Source organism: Oncorhynchus gorbuscha, linkage group LG01 (genome assembly GCF_021184085.1).
Source record: "Oncorhynchus gorbuscha isolate QuinsamMale2020 ecotype Even-year linkage group LG01, OgorEven_v1.0, whole genome shotgun sequence".
NCBI lineage: Eukaryota > Metazoa > Chordata > Actinopteri > Salmoniformes > Salmonidae > Oncorhynchus > Oncorhynchus gorbuscha.
This window is the reverse complement of record NC_060173.1, coordinates 79,628,567-79,649,156: the sequence shown is the minus strand read 5'-3', so window position 1 is coordinate 79,649,156 and position 20,590 is coordinate 79,628,567. Positions and strand designations below refer to the sequence as shown.

The 20,590-nt window shown below is 43.2% G+C and overlaps 3 protein-coding genes and 1 pseudogene across 3 annotated transcripts; 2 read left to right on the top strand and 2 right to left on the bottom strand.

Annotated features, from left to right (window-relative positions):
- The first annotated feature begins 199 nt into the window (after nucleotides 1-199).
- Nucleotides 200-4,449, top strand: slc10a2 (solute carrier family 10 member 2). The gene is made up of 6 exons (XM_046361874.1): nucleotides 200-745; nucleotides 1,145-1,263; nucleotides 1,940-2,028; nucleotides 2,174-2,349; nucleotides 2,722-2,879; nucleotides 3,190-4,449. Exons 1-6 carry the CDS (start codon nucleotides 345-347, stop codon nucleotides 3,363-3,365), a joined length of 1,119 nt encoding a protein of 372 aa, XP_046217830.1. The 5' UTR covers nucleotides 200-344; the 3' UTR covers nucleotides 3,366-4,449.
- Nucleotides 4,450-5,720: 1,271 nt separating this feature from the next.
- LOC124047793 lies at nucleotides 5,721-8,761 on the top strand (annotated as a pseudogene).
- Nucleotides 8,762-9,552: 791 nt separating this feature from the next.
- nepro (nucleolus and neural progenitor protein) lies at nucleotides 9,553-17,700 on the bottom strand. The gene is made up of 9 exons (XM_046368033.1): nucleotides 17,451-17,700; nucleotides 17,022-17,176; nucleotides 12,521-12,609; nucleotides 12,173-12,301; nucleotides 11,456-11,533; nucleotides 11,001-11,281; nucleotides 10,640-10,701; nucleotides 10,311-10,540; nucleotides 9,553-10,152 (listed from the first exon to the last, which is right to left on the bottom strand). The coding sequence occupies exons 1-9, from the start codon at nucleotides 17,545-17,547 to the stop codon at nucleotides 9,783-9,785; spliced, it is 1,491 nt and encodes a 496-aa protein (XP_046223989.1). The 5' UTR covers nucleotides 17,548-17,700; the 3' UTR covers nucleotides 9,553-9,782.
- A 30-nt stretch (nucleotides 17,701-17,730) lies between these two features.
- On the bottom strand, nucleotides 17,731-20,171 carry tex30 (testis expressed 30). Its single transcript, XM_046361910.1, has 5 exons — nucleotides 19,888-20,171; nucleotides 19,564-19,800; nucleotides 19,335-19,386; nucleotides 18,315-18,529; nucleotides 17,731-18,039 (listed from the first exon to the last, which is right to left on the bottom strand). The coding sequence occupies exons 1-5, from the start codon at nucleotides 19,903-19,905 to the stop codon at nucleotides 17,881-17,883; spliced, it is 681 nt and encodes a 226-aa protein (XP_046217866.1). The 5' UTR covers nucleotides 19,906-20,171; the 3' UTR covers nucleotides 17,731-17,880.
- Nucleotides 20,172-20,590: the final 419 nt, after the last annotated feature.

Here is a 20,590-nt window from a genome sequence, read left to right as displayed (position 1 = left end):
GATAAAAAAAAGTAAGATGGTGCAATTTATGTTTATTGTAAGTTTAATCAATGACTGTCTTTTTCTGCATTCGCATTTGGACACTGACCTCATAAACGTTAGGCACGAGTTAATTATTATTATATATATTTTTTTTAGGTAGGTCTTAAAGGCCTGGAGGGGAGAGGCGTATGGTCTCAGTGCAGCCCTCGTCACCGTGGATACAGGAGGGAGGAGAGCCGGAGGAGTCTTAAAAGAACGCAACACCACAGGACAGACGACTTCTCTCCATCCCCCCCCCGCACTCTGGAATTCTTCTATTGGGTTCCTTTTTAGATTTCCTTTTTAAATCACCTTTCTCCACTATGAACACACCAATGACAACTGCTGCCGTGGCGTTGGCCACCTGCCACACCAACGCCACGATATGCTCGGGGACGTCGTGCCTGGTGGCTCCCAGCAACTACAACGAGAACCTGAGCCTAGTTCTCAGCATCGTGTTGACCGTCATGCTGGCCATGGTCATGTTCTCCATGGGCTGCACCGTGGAGGCCGGAAAGCTGTGGGGACACATCAAGAGGCCATGGGGAATTTTTATCGGCTTCTTGTGCCAGTTCGGCATCATGCCCTTCACCGCCTTCGCCCTGTCGCTGGCCTTCAACGTGCTGCCCGTGCAGGCCGTCGTCATCATCATCATGGGCTGCTGTCCCGGTGGCTCCAGCTCGAATATCATTGCCTACTGGCTGGATGGAGACATGGACCTCAGGTGAGACTGACTGGAAGCAGTAACACTCTTAGATGAAGAAGAATGGGGGGAAAAATGGGTTCCAAAAGAGTTCTCCGGCTGTCCTCGTAGGATAACTATTTTGGATTCCGGGTAGAACACTTTTGGGTTCCATGTAGAACCCTCTGTGGAATGGAACCCAAAACGGTTCTACCTGGAACAGAAAAGGGTTCTTAAGAGATCTCCTATGGGGACAGCCGGAGAACCCTTTTAGGTTCTAGATACCACCTGTTCTTCCCCCCCTAAGAGTACATGTTATTTGTTTGATGATTTAGCCTACTTTCAAGTTTTGCCTTTGGTACTACGTTTTTGAGTACTTTTATGCGAGTGTGTTTCTATCGTGATCCAGCATACTCATGTTGTGTGTTTTCCCCGCTCTAGTATCAGCATGACAGCCTGCTCCTCTATCCTGGCCCTGGGGATGATGCCTCTGTGTCTGCTCATCTACACGTCTGTCTGGACCTCTGCTGACACCATCCAGATCCCCTACCAAAGCATAGGTAGCTACCAAATACTAAAATAAACCATTCCATACAGGGCCATATGCATTGATGTACCATCTACACAATGTATTGGTGGGAATGCTTTTGTACAGCACTCTTTAGATTCCATCTAGCAGCACAGGAACATATAAATTGTATAGATTTCCACATATAGATTGTATTTCTATGTGTTAACACCGTTAGGAATGCTAAAACATTTGGATCCTTAGGCCAATGGCGGCGAGCTTTACACCGCTCCAGAGGCCAATGGCGGCGAGCTTTACACCGCTCCAGAGGCCAATGGCGGCGAGCTTTACACCGCTCCAGAGGCCAATGGCGGCGAGCTTTACACCGCTCCAGAGGCCAATGGCGGCGAGCTTTACACCGCTCCAGAGGCCAATGGCGGCGAGCTTTACACCGCTCCAGAGGCCAATGGCGGCGAGCTTTACACCGCTCCAGAGGCCAATGGCGGCGAGCTTTACACCGCTCCAGAGGCCAATGGCGGCGAGCTTTACACCGCTCCAGAGGCCAATGGCGGCGAGCTTTACACCGCTCCAGCCGACGCTTGGCATTGCACATGTTGATCGGCCACGGAAAACCATTTCATGAAGCTCCCGACAAACAGTTCGGGTGCTGACGTTGCTTCCAGAGGCAGTTTGGAAGATGATGACAGATTGTATATCTTCTTCTCCAGGTATCACTTTGGTGTCCCTCCTCATCCCCGTCGCCCTGGGAATCTACGTCAAAAACAAGTGGCCCGAAATAGCCAAAAAGATCCTCAAGGTAAGATTAAACTCCTCACACTGCATACAGCTGGTTTTGTTCCACACTACTGCTACACTATACACTTCTAGGTTGTTATTCTGGGATCAATAGTGTGCATGCGATTTGTGGATTCAAATCAAGTCTGTAAAATGTGTGTTTGCAGGTGGGTTCCATAGTTGGCCTCCTCCTCATCATCATAATTGCGGTGGTTGGTGGGGTGCTGTACCAGTCCTCCTGGACCATCTCTCCCTCTCTCTGGATCATCGGAGCCATCTATCCCTTCGTAGGCTTCACCCTGGGCTTCTTCATGGCCCGCTTTGTCGGACAACCCTGGCACAGGTACTACTGCAATATTATATGATTCATGGTAGTCCAGTCTTAATATTGTACCTAGCTGATAAAATCCAAGTTACCATTGCAATAGAAGGTGTTGATAACACCTACCTGAATTATACTTGAATAACCTGAATGAGTCAATCCCTTTGTCTCCTCTCTGGAAATGCCTTAAACATTCAAGTTCATGTAAACACTACAGTACCAGATGTGCAAGGTACTCCACAGACGCTACAATGAAAACCATCCAGTGCATTTTAACTTCACCCTGTTCATTTAACAGAGCAGAAGGTTCTTCATAAGCACGCCAGTCAAGCGGAGCCCTTCGTCGCTCCATGGAACCTCCTGTAGTTAACAAGCCCTTCGATTATGTTTAAGGTGTCGTACCATCGCCCTGGAGACAGGCTTCCAGAACTCCCAGTTGTGCAGCACCATCGTCCAGCTGTCGTTCTCCCCTGAAGACCTGGAGGTCATGTTCGCCTTCCCACTCATCTACAGCATCTTCCAACTGGTGGTGGCTGTCATGTTTGTTGGAGGTGGGTCAGCTTATACCGCTATTGAAGAGCTAATGTCAATATTGATATGCTATCAAAAGTTTTGAATGGTTTTGTGGTCGGCTTATCGATGTATAGTAGGCCTATGGTCTGGTATTGTCTACCGTGTGTTATCTATATTCCCAACATTTTTTTTGTCATTCTAGCTAATGATTGATTGCCCGGGTGCCAGTCTGATCATTAACTTCTCTCAGACTATATTATTGATGCTTTTCAGTGCTTATGTAGATTGAGAATTTGTGGCTGTAAAGGCACACAGTAGGTGTAACATGTGTGGTTCTGCTTCCTACAGCTTACCAGATGTATAAGAGGAAGTGTGGAGCGGGTTCATCTGAGTTAGACAGCGAGGGAGCAGAGGGGGATGCTGAGGCACCTAAGGATAAGCAGGAGTACGCCCTGGAAAATGGAGGCTTCGAGTGCGACGAGAATGGCAACAATGGAGAAAAGGGCAAGATCACCCAGATGTGAGCACGGACAGGCCGCGGGACTCTGACAGCAGCACGCAGCGACCTGGGTGCAATACCGTACCTACATCCTTCCCACTCAATCACACCATGCACAGGGTTGCAGTGTGGTAGTGACTGAGGCGAGGTATTGTGAGATTTGTTGAGTGGTGAGAGACACAGAGGAAACTGTTCACCATGAAAAGGTTTCTGTCTAGTCACTCCTGTCAGAACTACAATAACTTTTTCAATATTTATATTTGCAAACCAGTCAACCTAAACTAATTTATTAGTCCATGTCGTAGGACTCATGACACACACACACCAGCATTAAGACATTATATTGAGTTTTAAATGGACCCCTCCAGGATATTTCATGTTTTGGTGTATTTTTTTACATTTACATAGATGAATAGACTAAATACAGACTATACCAAACATGAAGAACCCCTTCCTAATATTGAGTTGCACCCCCTTTTGTCTTCAGAACAGCTTCAATTTGTCGTAGCAGGGACTACAAGGTGTAGATGCTGGTCCATGCTGACTCCAATGCTTCCCACAGTGGTCATGTGTGCTGGATGTCCTTTGGGTGGTACACACATTCTTGATACACACGGGAAACTGTTGTGTGAAAAACCCAGCAGCAGTGCAGTTCTTGACACAACCCGGTGCACCAGGCACCTACTAACATATCGGGTTCAAAGGCACTTAATTCTTTTGTCTTGCCCATTCACGTTCTGAATGGCACACATACAAAATCAATTGCCTTAAGGTTAAAAAAATATTTAAAAAATCCCTCTTTAACCTGTCTCCTCCCCTTCATCTACACTGATTGGAGCGGATTTTAACAAGGGACATCAATAAGGGATCATAGCTTTTACCTGGTTAGTCTATGTCGTGGAAAGAGCAGGTGTTCATAATGTTAGGTATACTCAGTGTATATATCTGTGACGAACTCTCCACATTGCACTGCACCTTAGTTGTTCTCTTTGTCTTGTGCGCAGAGGCTAGTTGCTAGTGTGTTGTCTTAAAGAAGGTACCTACCCACCTGATCTTTTCATGTGTAAATGTACCCGGAAATGAAATAAAGGTGAACATTTTGAGTGGTCTATCAAGAGTTTTACTAAAATATATATTTCATGACAAACTGCAGATCCTTTAGTGAGCCTTATCTTCTGACATCTATCACATCCAAACATGTGCTTCATTTATTTATTTTAAAGGTGATACAAATATACAGAATTTCTCTTTTAAGACGTGTTTAAAAACGCTTCCAAAGCTGTTTAACAAAGATATCTTCCATGTGGTATCACAGACCTGGTACTGTATGTATCCACCCCCCTTATCCATTCATATATCTGTCTACAGTGGGACGGTACTGTACAAATCGGGTACTGCTCCTCAGATGTACACAGACCTCAACTACAAGTCTGTGATGATCAGAGAACGTACTGCAGCCCTGCCCTCATTTCCTAATTGACTGTGGGACTTTTGTACTTTTATTTACGGAACCAAACTAACCATTTGATAATGACTTTGTAACCTTGAGTATAGAGATGACCAGTTTACAGAGGAGTATAGTACAGTGATGTGTCCTATAAGGAGCATTGATGGCAAATCGGATGGCCGAATGGTAAAGAAAGTCTAGCCGCTCGCCAATCTATAAATTGTCTCCGTAATCTAGCATGGGTAGGATGGTCATCTGAATCAGGGTTAGTTTGGCAGCTGGGTTGAAAGAGGAGCGGTTACAATAGAGGAAACCAAGTCTAGATTTAACTTCAGCCTGCAACTTTGACATGTGCTGAGAGGAGGACAGTGTATCGTCTAGCCATACTCCCAAGTACTTGTATGAGGTGACTATGTATGAGGTGACTACCTCAAGCACTAAACCCTCAGGAGGTAGTAATCACACCTGTGGGGAGGTGTTCAGAACAAGGTTAAGTGTAGAGAAAGCTTGTTGGACACTTTGATGTGGAGCATTTAACATAAAACCTGGGGAGGGGCCAGCTGAGTACAGGACTGTATCATCTGCATATAAAAGGATGAGAGAGCTTCCTACTGCCTGAGCTATGTTGTTGATGTAGATTAAGAGTGTGGGGCCTAGGATTGAACCTTGGGGTATTCCCTTGGTGACAGGCAGTGGCTGAGACAGAAGATTTTCTGACTTTATTCACTGCACTCTTTGAGAGAGGTAGTTAGCAAACCAGGCCAAAGACCCCTCAGACACCAGTACTCCTTAGCCAGCCCACATGAATGGAATTGTCTACCGTATCAAAAGCTTTGGCCAAGTCAATAAAAATAGCGGCACAATATTGCTTATAATCAACGGCAATGGTGACATCATTGAAGACCTTTAAGGTTTGCAGTGACACATCCATAACCTGAGCGGAAACCAGATGTTTTCCATGGCATACCTCGGTTACAAAGTGTTTCCATTAGTGAACCCTGTGTAGATGATTTGTCCGAGATACTATGCAGAGTAACAAATATAAAGTCACTTACAGAGCTATATGTGGAGGCACCAGTGATAAAATTGCTAAATCAATTAAACCGATTTTAAAACACCAACGAAAGCATGACCTCTTTTGATTAACCTAACAATCATTAAGTTATCAAATAACACATATATAAAAATATGCCACTGTCTTGTCTCCAGAACCTGACAACTTTTTAACTAGGGCTCAGCCAGGAAATACTATTGCGCCTTCCCCTATCTGACATTAAGAAAATAGAGTCCTAGAGTTTATCTAGAAATGAAATAGATTGAGAATATCTGTAATATAGTGTTTTTGCTTTTAATCAAGGAAATCAGTTTGGAATATACCACTATAAGTAGCTTCTCAATGTCCAGTGTTGAATCATGCATTGAGCTGAAATATTTGCATTTAAAACGGTAAATCCTACTTCACATATTAAATGGAATTTTATATAGTCTCAAAAACCTTAATAAATTAGACATTAGACACAAAATAGACCCGATCTCTGCTTTTTCCAAAATCAACAATTACATGGATAACACATCAAATTTGATTGGGAAATAATCTAGAAATGCTTTTTGCAAAAAAGTTTTGAGAAGCTGCAGAATCGGGTTTTATCACTCAATTTAATTTCACACATTGAAGACTTTGATTTCCTGGGATTGACAAATCTGCAGCTCTTAGACATTACACAAAATAAAATGGACAGATGCATGCAAACATGTTTACTGGTTTACATAGTTTGGCATTGTTAGACCTGAGGGACAATCCACTGATTCACACTATTGAGGCAATGTCTTTCACACACCTCATGTGTCTCTGGGGGACTTGAACTTTCCACCTACAGAACCTGTGTTCAAGCTGAATCTGACACTCATATTTGGCGACATTCTGAGGCAGCGGATTCTTCTGTACATTAGTTCAGGTATGAGGCCAATGCAGTTGATAATTGGCAGTAATGTCACGTCCAAACACAATCTGAGTCTCCAGCTCAAAGGCCAGACTGTCATTTGAGGACTGTGACAGACCTTTCTTTGAGTCTGTCATTTATCTTTAATGCTGAAGAATTCCTTTGTGGATCTGAATTCATGGGAAAGTACTTCAAATCATTGGAAAGACTTGAGTACAGATCTAAGCTTTCAGCTAAAAGTGAAAGCAGCCGATTCCCCTGAGAAAACTGACTAAATACAGCATACAGCGTACTGCCAACATTTTTCACAACCTGACCAAACTGAATGTTCTGAAACTTTCAAACTGCAGGATTGACTCGAGGGAAGTTTAACAAAATACTTGATATCTTTGAAAACATCATATTTGCGTATCGAGAACATTTATAATATATTCTAGCTTTACTGACCCTCTCTAGTTTTTATTTAATACACTACAAATGTTTTGATTGCTCGGGCAAAGGGGTACAGGCAGGTTGAAGTGATCATGCTTAATCATAATCATAATTAAGCTTTGGAAGACTTGATATGCTTGTTAGACAAACCTGACTTTGTCAAGTACACAGAAGCCAACTGCACAACAGAGGTGGGCTTTGCTGAGACAACCCTGGGAGTCCTGTTCTTCGTGCTCCTCCCCTTCTACCACATCACCGTTGGCCCACTATGATGCATTTGTCTCCTACAGCGGGAAGGACGAGCACTAGGTGGTGGAGGAGCTTCTGCCCAACCTGGAAAAGAGGGGTCCTCTGAGTTTGTATGATGGCAATTTGCATATACTCCAGAATGTTATGAAGTGTGATCAGATGAATTGCAAAGTCCCCCTTTGCCATGCAAATGAACTGAATCCCCAAAAAACATTTCCACTGCATTTCAGCCCTGCCACAAAAGGACCAGCTGACATGTCAGTAGTTATCTCGTTAACATAAGTGTGAGTGTTGATGAGGACAAGGCTGGAGATCACTCTGTCATGCTGATTGAGTTTCAATAACAGACTAGAAGCCTCAAAAGGAGGGTGGTGGTTGGAATCATTGTTCTTCCTCTGTCAATCATTATTAACTGCAAGGAAACACGTGCCGTCATCATTGCCTTGCACAAAAAGGGCTTCACAGGCAAGGATATTGCTGCCAGTAAGATTGCACCTAAATCAACCATTTATTGGATCATCAAGAACTTCAAAGAGAGCCGTTCAATTGTTGTGAAGAAGTCTTCAGGGCGCCCAAGAAAGTCCAGCAAGCGCCAGGACCGTCTCCTAAAGTTGATTCAGCTGCAGCATTGTGGCACCACCAGTACAGAGCTTGCTCAGGAATGGCATGAGGCAGGTGTGAGTGCATCTGCACGCACAGTGAGGCAAAGACCTTTGGAGGATGGCCTGGTGTCAAGAAGACTGATATTCTAGCATGATGGAGCACCTTGCCATAAGGTAAAAGTGATAACTAAGTGGCTCGGGCAACAAAACATTGATATTTTGGGTCGATGGCCAGGAAACTCCCCAGAACTTAATCCCATTGAGAACTTGTGGTCAATCCTCAAGAGGTGGGTGGACAAACAAAAACCCACAAATTCTGACAAATTAAATGCTTGTAATTATACTTCAGTATTCCATAGTAACATCTGGAAAAAATATCTAAAGACACTGAAGCAGCAAACTTTGTGGAAATTAATATTTGTGTCATTCTCAAAACTTTTGGCCGCGACTAGACTTCCAGATGGGGAAGGACATTGTGGAGAACATCAGTGCCTCTACCGGAGCCGCCACACCCTCTGCCTGGTCAGTTGCTTCTACCTGCGCAGTAACTGGTGTTCCCCTGGAGATTCGGCTGGCCACCTCCAGGTTGCAGGTGGAGCAAAGGGACATCCTTCTCCTGATCACCCCCCACCCCTCCGAACTGCCTGTCTGCCTACCACAGGCTGGCTGGCCTGGTGAAGACCAGGACCTCTCTGGACGGGCACCAGGACCCCCATCAGCACCAGGCATTCTGGGACAGACTGTGGGCTAAAAGGAAACCTCGGACTGAAGCGGAAGCTCAGAGATTTATGTAGGACCTTGTGTTGATGCAGATAAGGTTGGCAGATCTGTTGAGGACTTTGTACTGTAGACTTTTAACCAGTTTTTCCAATAAACATATGCATCGTTGTTGCTAAGAGCAACTGAAAGTCTCTCAGAACTCTGTGGTTTTGATCCCTTTCTGTTTTCAGTGTATCAGGTTGAGAACAACCTGTCCATCTGCTGTGATAATACAGTAATGTTCATACAATGAAGCAGTTCTTTTTATTTCATCATATACAAACATATTTTGATTTGGAGGTTGCTAATTGAGGCAGGTGTTAAGAGCATTGGGCCTGTTACCGAAAAATCCCTGAGCAGGCAAGGTGGAAAAATCTGCCCCGAACAACTTCTCCCTGGGTGCCGAGGATGTTGAATAAGGCAGCCTCCCGCACCTCTCTGATTCAGTGGATGGGTTAACTGCAGAGGGCACATTTCAGTTGAATAACTGACTAGGTATCCCTGCTGATTGTTAACCTTGAATTTAGCCCTTTACAGTATATGGTTTATCACACCCCCTTTCCATCCAATCAGGTGAATTCTAGGCAATATTTGTGAATCCAGTTTAAATGTATTATTATTTATGCCCTTGAAAAAAAGGAATCTAGGTGAAATGTTGGAAACTTGCCATGATCTGTTTATGATTTGTCTTAAAGGTTTACATTTATTTGTTAGCAATGTATAAGCAGTTTTCCTGTAAATGCCAAATATAATTAGATAAAAAAGTGAATACCGCACACAGACTGTAAGGGTTTGCATAGGTTTAATACCACGTTTCTAAAACATTTTAATAATAGGCTACTTTAAGAAAAACTTAAGGCAAGCGACTGATGTAGGTCTAGAAACAGTGAAAAAATTGTAACTTGATGTCAGAGATGAAACAAATGCAACCAAGAAAACCTTGTGTGGATTTCTTTGTTTAAATCATGAACGCTGAGAACCCCTTTTATCCCATAGGCCAGGGTTTTGGAGTCTTAGAAACCTATGAAGGCAAAAATGTCATCAATGTTAGTCTCGTTCAGATCTAAGGGTTTCTGAGCTGGAGTGTCTCTACTTTGGTTGCTAAGCTCATTGCTAAGGGACTGGTCAGCAGTCATCGTGGCCACCACCCCCGGTGTGCCAGGTAAAATACTCCTGTTTCTCTTGTGTCTTAGTGACCGTTTTCTGTTGACACAGAATGCACTTGTGATTGGTTCAAATGCAGTCCTGAATGGCTGAAAGCAAATTCTAGGGTGAGCCCTCCTCCACAGTGTTTTCAGCGACTGACAGGTCCTGGGTACCGCCCCTCTGAGTGACAGGGCCCAGCAAACCTCCCGTTTGTAGCGCGTTAGTTTCCCTTGTACACTGGGGAGGCCAAGAACAAACAACACATAGGTTCCCCATCGTTAATGTGACTGGAACTTTTAGTTTGGACAAGGCGTGCAAAGATGTCCCATTGTGATAGTCTGAAAGATGCAGTAGACAATATTATTAAAAGCCCAGTTAAAATAGAGCCCCTTTACCTGCAGCCCTCTGATTCCAGGCGTTTCATCCTCTGGCACTTCAGGTTCAGGAACGTCAGACGCCCCTTCTCCTGACGCAGCTTCCTGCATTCACACCATCGCATCACTTCCTCCACGTGGGCGGCCATGTTGCTGAAAGTGGTGGCTGTTTTCAGTTGCTTCAGAAACTTCCTCTTCTGACCAATCACAGCAGCATCCAGTAATGAAGGCTGCTCTTGTTCTGTTGACACCTGCAGAGTTCAAATGACAATCTAGTATAAGTAACAACACTCATCATCAAATAACTAACTCAAATGAAAAGTAGTGGACTTAAAAACAACCACACATACCTCTGTGATACCGCCATGGGTTCGTTTCAGCAACTGCTTCATATCAAATCCAGAGACGGCACCTGTTATAAGGAAATTATATGACTGTTATACATTATATGTTCAAATGTAAACAACAGAACATAGGCTATGCCAGGAGAGCTACAAGAAAATATATAGATCAATCTATCAAATGTATTTTATAAAGTCCTTTTTACATCAGCAGCGTGACACCAATCACAAAGGGCTTTATAAATACCCAGCCTGAAACGGCAAAAAGCAAGGAATGCAGAGTCCGGGGACACTAACCTGTATCACCAGCTCTCCGGAGTAAGACTGCAGTTCCCAGATCCACTTTGCTGCTCTTCCTAATTGGAGGGACCACCCAGAGCCTGCTTCCTACTCTCCTCTCCCTCCTCTCTGAACAGTCTGTTGAGCACAGAGGACTTGGAGGCTCCTATCCCTCCAAGGCCCTTAGGAGCCCGGGAATGCTCCATCTTCAACAAGGATGAGTCAGAGGGCCCGAGGAACTCTGCCATCCCTGCAGGCAGGGTGAAGTCTATGAGGAAGGCCATAGCCTGAGCCTGGGACACCTCCTTCAGGAGCTCCAGGAGGTGCTGGTAGAGAGGGGCCAGCCTACCCAGGATCCCCCGGAAAAACACCCTAAGGAGCAGGAAGATACATCACTCCTATCCAGAGTCACTTACATTCGTCTTAAGATTGATATGTGGTTGTCTCATCTATCCAAGTCATAGTAAGTCAGCGCTAGTAAGAAGGGACAGGTTTGAGTGAAAAGCGGTACGTCAGGCATGACCCTGAAAGAGCCACAGGACTCACCACAGTCGACTAAGCATGCTGGTGAGCACCACGTTCAACGTAATGAATTGCTTTGATTGGAGGTCCTGCCTTGCTAGTCTGGAGAGGAGATCTGGTCAAGGCAATCATACACACCTCATAATATATGCCATTTGGCAGACGCTTTTATCCAAAGCGACTTACAGTCATGTGTGCATACATTCTACGTATGGGTGGTCCCGGGGATCGAACCCACTACCCTGGCGTTACAAGCGCCATGCTCTACCAACTGAGCTACAGAAGGACCACATCATGTATACATGTCTACACTGAGAACATTGTTGTGTTCCAGGTGGTCTTTTGTTTTGTTTTGCAGTCATGCTGCACATTACAGAAGACTGTCGTGTTGTTACATACCCAGTCATCACTTTTGTCTCGAGACGTCTTCATTTATATTGGTCTTAAGTCATCTCTGGATATGTCTCAAGATGCCTTAAGACATGTTGATGGCTGAGTAGGTATTACTGTGGTTCCTGACAAGTTAAACACTTCTCCAGGTGTTGAGAGACCTAACAATATGCAACTGCAAAAAAAGATGACCTGGAACGCCAGCAACAGTCATTTATATAGTAATATTCATACATTGGATTTAGAGCACCTTTCAAAAAAACAAAAGGACACTTAGGCAAAAAAAAGCAAGGAGACAGAGATAGCAGCTGACATCTCCCAGATGAGAGAAAGAGAGAGAGAGAAGGATACATGAAGGCTCTGGTGCAGTGATTGAGCAGACATGTCATCAGTCTGGCAGCTCCCAACACCTTGAGACAAAGCCATTCCAGTATGGGCTGACTGGGGACATCACAGTGACCCGTCTCCATAGCTAACTTGCTGCAAACACAAGCATATACACACATCAAGATGGCACAGTTAGTCTACGGTGTATTGGCCATCAAATAAACATCGACCCCAAAACAAGTTATATGGATCTTGATGCTCGATAGTGTGCTGTGTCTGCGTGATTAGATGCAGCTAAGTAGTCCAACAAGGGCATGTCAATTCCCTGGCACAGGGAATATCTAAATGCAGAGTAATTCTAGCAGTTAGTACCTTTGCACTTTCTTTGGACATAGCTCCTTCAGGTCCAGAAGAGCAGCATCCAGCTTCATTTCCTTCAACCGGTTTATGCATTGCTCAACCTGCAGGGGTTTTCAAAACTCAAGTCAATAACCCTCTACATCAGGGGTGTCACACTCATTTTGTCCTGGGAGTACGGTTGCCATGCCCATGGTTTTTCCGCAGGTGGCCTATTTTGAAAAAAGGATGTCACGGGTGAAAATGTATTGGTCGCTGGTTTTCGGCATACCTCTATATCGCACTTCGGCCACCTTGACTCATTCAAGGGTTTTTCTTTATGTTTTATTATTTTCTACATTGTAGAATAACGCTGAAGACATCAAAACTATGAAATAACACATATGGAATCATGTAGTAACCAAAACAGTGTAAACAAATCAAAAATATATTTTACATTTGAGATTCTTCAAAGTAGCCACCCTTTGCCATGAGGACAGCTTTGCACACTTGGTATTCTCTCAACCAGCTTCACCTGGAATGCTTTTCCAACAGTCTTGAAGGAGTTCCCACATATGCTGAGCACTTGTTAGCTGCTTTTCCTTCACTCTGCGGTCCAACACATCCCAAACCATCTCAATTGGGTTGAGGTCGGGTGATTGTGGAGGCCAGGTTATCTGAAGCAGCACTCCATCACTCTCCTTGGTCAAATATCCCTTACACAGCATGGAGGTGTGTTTAATAAACATGGTGTCTTATACATTACATAGTGCACCGCATATTACGCATGGCAGAAAAATATCAAACAAAACTGATCTTCTTGATGCTAGCTATCCCGGATCCGGGATCGTGACTACAGCCTCAAGCCCATTACCATAACGCAACGTTAACTATTCATGAAAATCGCAAATGAAATGAAATAAATATGCTAGCTCTCAAGCTTAGCCTTTTGTTAACAACACTCATCTCAGATTTTCAAAATATGCTTTTCAACCATAGCAAAACAAGCATTTGTGTAACAGTATTGATAGCTAGCGTAGCATTTAGCATTCAGCGGTCAACATTTTCACAAAAACAAGAAAAGCATTCAAATAAAATAATTTACCTTTGAAGAACTTCGGATGTTTTCAATGAGGAGACTCAGTTAGATAGCAAATGTTCAGTTTTTCCTGAAATATTCTTTGTGTAGGGGAAATCGCTCCGTTTTGTACGTCACGTTTGGCTACCAAAACAAAACGAAAATTCAGTCATCAAAACGCCTAACTTTTTTTTCCAAATTAACTCCATAATATCGACTGAAACATGGTAAACGTTGCTTAGAATCAATCCTCAAGGTGTTTTTGCATATCTCTTCGATGATATATTGTTCGTGGAAGGCTGCTTTCTCAGAATCACATGGAAGAATGCTTGCAGCTGAAGATTACGCACCAATTTCGACAAAGGACACCGGGCGGACACCTGGTAAATGTAGTCTCTTATGGCCAATCTTCCAATGATATGCCTACAAACACGTCACAATGCTGCAGACACCTTGGGGAAACGGCAGAATGTGTAGGCTCGTTCAGGGCACATTCACAGTCATATAAGGAGACAATGGAAAACAGCGCCTCAAATTTAGCTCATTTCCTGTTTGAAGTTTCATCTTGGTTTTGCCTGTAGCATCAGTTCTGTGGCACTCACAGATAATATCTTTGCAGTTTTGGAAACGTAAGAGTGTTTTCTTTCCAAAGCTGTCAATTATATGCATAGTCGAGCATCTTTTCGTGACAAAATATCTTGTTTAAAACGGGAACGTTTTTTCATCCAAAATGAAATACTGCCCCTAGAGTTCGAAGAGGTGTCTTTAGTACTCGTGATACAAGTCAGTATTCAAAGTCCATCCATGTCTGAGGACATCAGGAGATGAAGTGTAAAACCAGCCACTAGGGGCTACAGTGAGGTTTCGGTTTTGCTAGAGCGTTGGGTACGGGGATGGTGGATGGGTGTAACCATCTGCCACCGATTCCAAAGGATGCAAGTTCAAATCCAGCGACATAACGTTGATTTTGATATTCTTGTTTTAAGCCTATCCCAAACCTTAACCCTCACCTTAATGCCTAAGCTTGAGAATTTGGAGTTAATGCCTCAATTTAACCTTAAAAAGACTTCAAAATTTGACGTTTGAAAACATGTTTAATTCTGACCTGAGACCGAGCGCTGGTAGCAACTACTACCAGAGCGAAGGCCTATGCTTTCACCTTCCAGAATTAGAAGTGTGTGGGCAACAGTATGAATATTGTAAATAAAGGATGTATATGCCCCATGTGGGATTAGAATTTACAACCATTGAACTAGGAGCCAACTGTTTTAGCAGACCGCGCCACCAATCAGTCATAATGGTCGAGGAAAAAAAACAAGTTGACATATACAGTGGATATAGCTACAGATAAAGGTATAATCCACAGTCTAGACGGTTTCTTTCTTCGTAAAAGCAATACAGATGTGTATGAAATGGTAAGCAAAAAAACTTTGAATTTGGTCAGATGCGGAAACTAAATGCATGCTATTCAATCGATCACTGCCCGCACCTGCTCGCCCATCCAGCATCACTACTCTGGACGGTTCTGACTTAGAATACGTGGACAACTAAAAATACCTGGGTGTCTGGTTAGACTGTAAACTCTCCTTCCAGACTCACATTAAGCATCTCCAATCCAAAAATTAAATCTAGAAATCGGCTTCCTATATCGCAATAAAGCATGGGGCGGCAGGGTAGCCTAGTGGTTAGAGCGTTGGACTAGTAACCGGAAGGTTGCAAGTTCAAACCCCCGTCGTTCTGCCCCTGAACAGGCAGTTAACCCACTCTTCCTAGGCCGTCATTGAAAATAAGAATTTGTTCTTAACTGACTTGCCTGGTTAAATAAAGGTTAAAAAAAATAATTAAAAAATCCTTCACTCATGCTGCCAAACATACCCTCGTAAAACTGACCATCCTACCAATCCTCGACTTCGGTGATGTCATCTATAAAATAGCCTCCAACACTCTACTCAACAAACTGGATGCAGTCTATCACAGTGCCACCTGTTTTGTCACCAAAGCCCCATACACTACCCACCATTGCGACCTGTACGCTCTCGTTGGCTGGCCCTCGCTTCATACTTGTCGCCAAACCCACTGGTTACAGGTTATCTACAAGTCTCTGCTAGGTAAAGCCCCGCCTTATCTCACTGGTCACCATAGCAGCACACGCTCCAGCAGGTATATCTCACTGGTCACCACAGCAGCACACGCTCCAGCAGGCATATCTCACTGGTCACCATAGCAGCACACGCTCCAGCAGGTATATCTCACTGGTCACCATAGCAGCACACGCTCCAGCAGGTATATCTCACTGGTCACCCCCAAAGTCAATTCCTCCTTTGGTCGTCTTTCCTTCCAGTTTTTCAGTTCCAGTTTTCGATTACATAGCCCCTCTGTAATCAGCCCATATATCTACCTACCTCATCCCCATACTGGTATTTATTTATTTTGCTCCTTTGCACCCCAGTATCTCTACCTGCACATTCATCTTCTGCCGATCTACCATTTCTGTGTTTAATTGCTATATTGTAATTACTTCACCACCATGGCCTATTTATTTCCTTAACTTACCTCATTTGCACTCACTGTATATACTTTTTGTTTTCTTTTGTTCTACTGTATGTTTTGTTTATTCCAGGTGTAACTGTGTTGTTGTGTGTCGAATTGCTACGCTTCATCTTGGCCAGGTCGCAGTTGTAAATGAGAACTTGTTCTCAACTAGCCTACCTGGTTAAATAAAGGTGAAATATATATATATTTTTTTTTAAAATGTGCTTTACTGTCTTTTGAATTCAGTGTAATGTCAGTAGTCTAGTCAAGACCACTGTCAAATAAGGCGTGCCGTCACCAGCTTTTATTGTTAGCCTTGAGGTGGTACCGCTCAGCACATCTAAAAGAGTGTATTTCATACAGACCCCCTCCCTCGAGATGACATCGAGGCCAATACATCACTATTTCAATGTAGAGTTGAACCGCAAGGTTAAAAGGGGGATAGATTTTACTACTAAAAGACCAAAATATATCACTTCTGCAACAAACTGTTATAAAACCAGAATTGACTTGTTTCACTATAACTCAAATATGGTTTTCAATGAAAGTTACTCTTCAATTGGTTACTCAATTCCCAACTTGGAAGTTAACACAAGTCTGAACGTCCACGTTTAGTTGCAGGGGGTTTGATTGAATTTAGAAAATGCTCCATTATTAAATGAAATATTTTTTTTTCACCCGGAAGTAACCCAACAATCTGCACACCGCAATCTCGTCTATTTCAAATCTGATCTCATTGAAAAGTATCTGTGCTATGCTTAACATTACCTAATAAAGCCTATCAGCTGGGAACAGTAGCCTAGTCATAATGGTCTGAATAGATAATATTGTTAATAACTATAATCATAATAGGCTACGACTTAAGTTACTTAGTTGGTAAAAAAAAAAAAAAAAGAATGTAATGCAGGCCTTTTTCTTGATCCTCACCTGTTTGAGAACCCTGAAAGTCTTGTTTTGCCTGAGGCTGTTATTGAGAACGTAGAGAAGCTCGTACAGGACAAGGATCTCAGTCTGCAGGACTCCACTGCCAAGCAACTTGAGCACTTTGTTATTTTCCTCCAGGATACGTTTTACGTATGTACCTAGATAATATGAACAGCGCACACACACACACACGAAAAAAAGCAGTCAAAAAAAACACCACACAATTGTGATGTAAATAACGTTCATCTAGTTAGCCTAACTATGACAGAGCAAGAGATTGCTCTATGGCATCAGTCAGAACACTCCCCACGTGTGTACCGTAGCTTGCTGTAGTCTAGCAGGGGGGCTAGTTTCCGTGAGCTAATGTGGCTATTATTACACAGCGAAAGGACTCTCCAACAAGTTTATGCATAAACGTGATAAACTACATACCTGTTGAGAGACCGAATGGTATATGGACAGTTGAAACCGCACTTGGAAAGGGAATGTTTACTTTATTCCACGGTTCTTCAGCCATGCTCACGTCCATTTCATCGCAAACACAGGAAGTGAAAGCTACCCAATTAGAATCAAGGAAATATTAACGTCATCGCCAGGCTTTAAAGGTACACTTGCACCTCCAGGCACACTGCTGTTTCAGAGAAGCAACCAGCAGGCTATTATTTGTCAATCTGTGTAAACACCTTAACCAAAATAAACGAAATACTATCGCTGGTATTATAAAAGTATAGATTTAATCAACATCATAAATACACCAACACAAACACATGAATTCATCAAACCAAATGACAAACTTATACAGAATGTGTGGAGCTAAAAAACAAACAAACAAAAAAAAACAACTTGAGCATTGAAAGAAGGTTCAAGTATGTTCCAAAATCCACGATACGACATGTGAGTTGACTTCATCCAGCACAGACTCCTCAGCCCTTCCCTTCACTATAAGCCCATGGCTACCTCCTTCAATCCAGTGAACAGTCGCTGGAGACTTCATTTCCTTTAACACGTCATCTAGAAGGATCTGGACAAAGGAAAAATTATCAGCGCAAAACAAAATTGGGACCAGAAAAATGTTTCTTCCAGCCCATCAGTTTGAAATAATAAAATAACATACACAATTAAGAGACGCATGTGCAATTACAAGGGAGACGTGTGATCAGTTTGAAGTGAAACACATGCATCATCAAAAAATAGGGATGTGCACGTGCAAACTTCAACGGTTTCTGTGAATGATCACATTCCTCCGATCTGCTGACGTTTATGAATTGACCAAAAGACACCCATCACCATTCTCACCTTCTCACACATGTTGTCTGCAGTACCAGACAGAAACAGTACAGGCACCTCCTTGGGCAGCGCCCTGAGGTCCTCACTCCGCTGTCGATGGGTGTGTGTCAGTCCTGGAGGGTGTAGGGGAAAGGACAGACAGACCAGTCCCTGCAATGCATCCTCTGACCCACCACTGAGCTGCCTGGCCAGGGCAGAGGCAGCACGAGACCCCATAGAACGGCCTGAAGTGGAAGGTACACAGTGAGTAAGTAAACAGTGAGTATTATATCTGTCTTGGAAGTGATTGCTTAAGAAGAACTAGTTTATGGATAAATTAACAATGCTCAATTACTCATGCCCCCAGTAACCACCAATACTCCGAATATGTCCCTTGTGGGGGGGGGTTTCAGTAGCTTCCACAGCCACAAAGTCAAAATTGTCTACAAAAAAAAGGGCTTTTTGGAAAATAAATATACAGTTAGGCATAAGGTTAGCAGTGTGGTTAAGGTTAGGTTTAAAATACAATTTTAGTAAGATACATTTTAGAAATTGGCGTGATTTATGACTGTGGGTATAGAACAATTAACCAATAAGGCCTGAGGAGGTGTGGTATATGGCCAATATACCACGGCTAAGGGCCGTTCTTAAGTGCAACGCAGTGCCTGGGCACAAACCTTAGCCATGGTATATTGGTAATTTATCAAAAGCCCTGAGGAAACTTCCCACAAATATTTACGCATGTTAAGTTTGCTGAAAATAAAAACGCAGTTGACAGTAAGAGGACGTTTCTTGTATTGCTGAGTTTGTAAATCATTGGTATAGAAGCTAATAAGGACCCCGGTGAGGGGGGCCACTCTCTGGACAAGGGGTTGGAGATACAGTAGAGAGCTATGTGCAGATAAACATTGAGCAAGGATCTTTCAGAATGATGCAATTGCATTGGTTTGTTATGGAAGCATAAACCCCAAGCATGGCTCATCATCACTGGGAAATACACAAGGCCAATTAGATTTAATTGAGGTTATAAAAATAGTGTTGATTGCTTACCACCAATAAATATGTTTCTTATTGTGAATTTCTCAAGATTTTTCAAGTATTCCTGCAAAATCAAATAGAATATTTCTATTAATGGCACACTTGTATTCAGTGAATTAACTAGTAGATCTTCATAGCCAACTAAAGACGAGGCTTTTTATGACTTGGAATTCTTTCTTCGCGTCGTCTTGTGGAACGGAACGAAACATGCACAAATCTGTATTTCGAAAATAATTCTTACCCAAACGGCGTGGTAAGCCTTCACTCTGTAAACCAGGTTTAAACCTTTACACGTGAAGCGAAGACATAGCAGGCCAGTCGATGAAAGTGCATGAGCAAGAGAAACCAAATGCTTGAAGTTCATGTCCCCACCAGCCCCGTGCGTCAGAATAACAGCGGTCTGCACATCACTGGCATTGGCTGGGATACTCAACACAGCAACTAGATGTTTTTCCCCAAAAGGTATTGTCATGCTGTCCTGCAAAGTAATTCGAGTTAGTGAGTCATTTAAACATGTCCAGGTAACCTATCCGATCCTTGTATCAATAGTGATCAAACATTTTACCTCTAGAATCGTTTCCATGCTTCCATTTGTTTATCCCGCACAGCTTCTTCTAATCACATGACTTCTCAACTTCACTGTAAACTATTCATAAGACGCCATCTAGTGTACTGGAGTCGATGGTACCACACAATTACAATTGGGGATTTGAGAGAATCTATTTGACTATAATAAATGGTTGGAAACTCAGTCTAATGTATACTGAGATTTTAATACACAAAGTGTCATTTTTCCTAGCTCCTAGAAATATAGCCTGGCCCACAGTGGTGCGACTCACAGCGAGGGAGAGCTGTGATAGGAGGGCTTCGAGTTTGGTGTCAGCCAGACTATGAGCAATAACCCTCCCAACTACACACACTGGCGATGGGTGTGTGTCAGTCCTGGATGGACTAGCCAGTGTGTGTGGAGTGACAATGACACTTCCAAGGTCAGGTCTTGCTTTATTATTGTAAATATGCCTCATAGGATATAGACTACTGTCAGAGAGGCACTTTGCCCATTTCCTTAAAGCTATCAGTTCCACACATCTATAGGGCTATTACATGAGAGTTTAACAAGGAAAACAATATAATGCGTCTATCATATAATCAACTAACATCTGTGTGTTTGTCTTTACATGCTTCTACAGGGACTGCGGTTGAAAATTAGCCGGCTGGCTAAAACCGGCACTTTTACTGAAACGTTGATTAATGTGCACTGTCCCTGT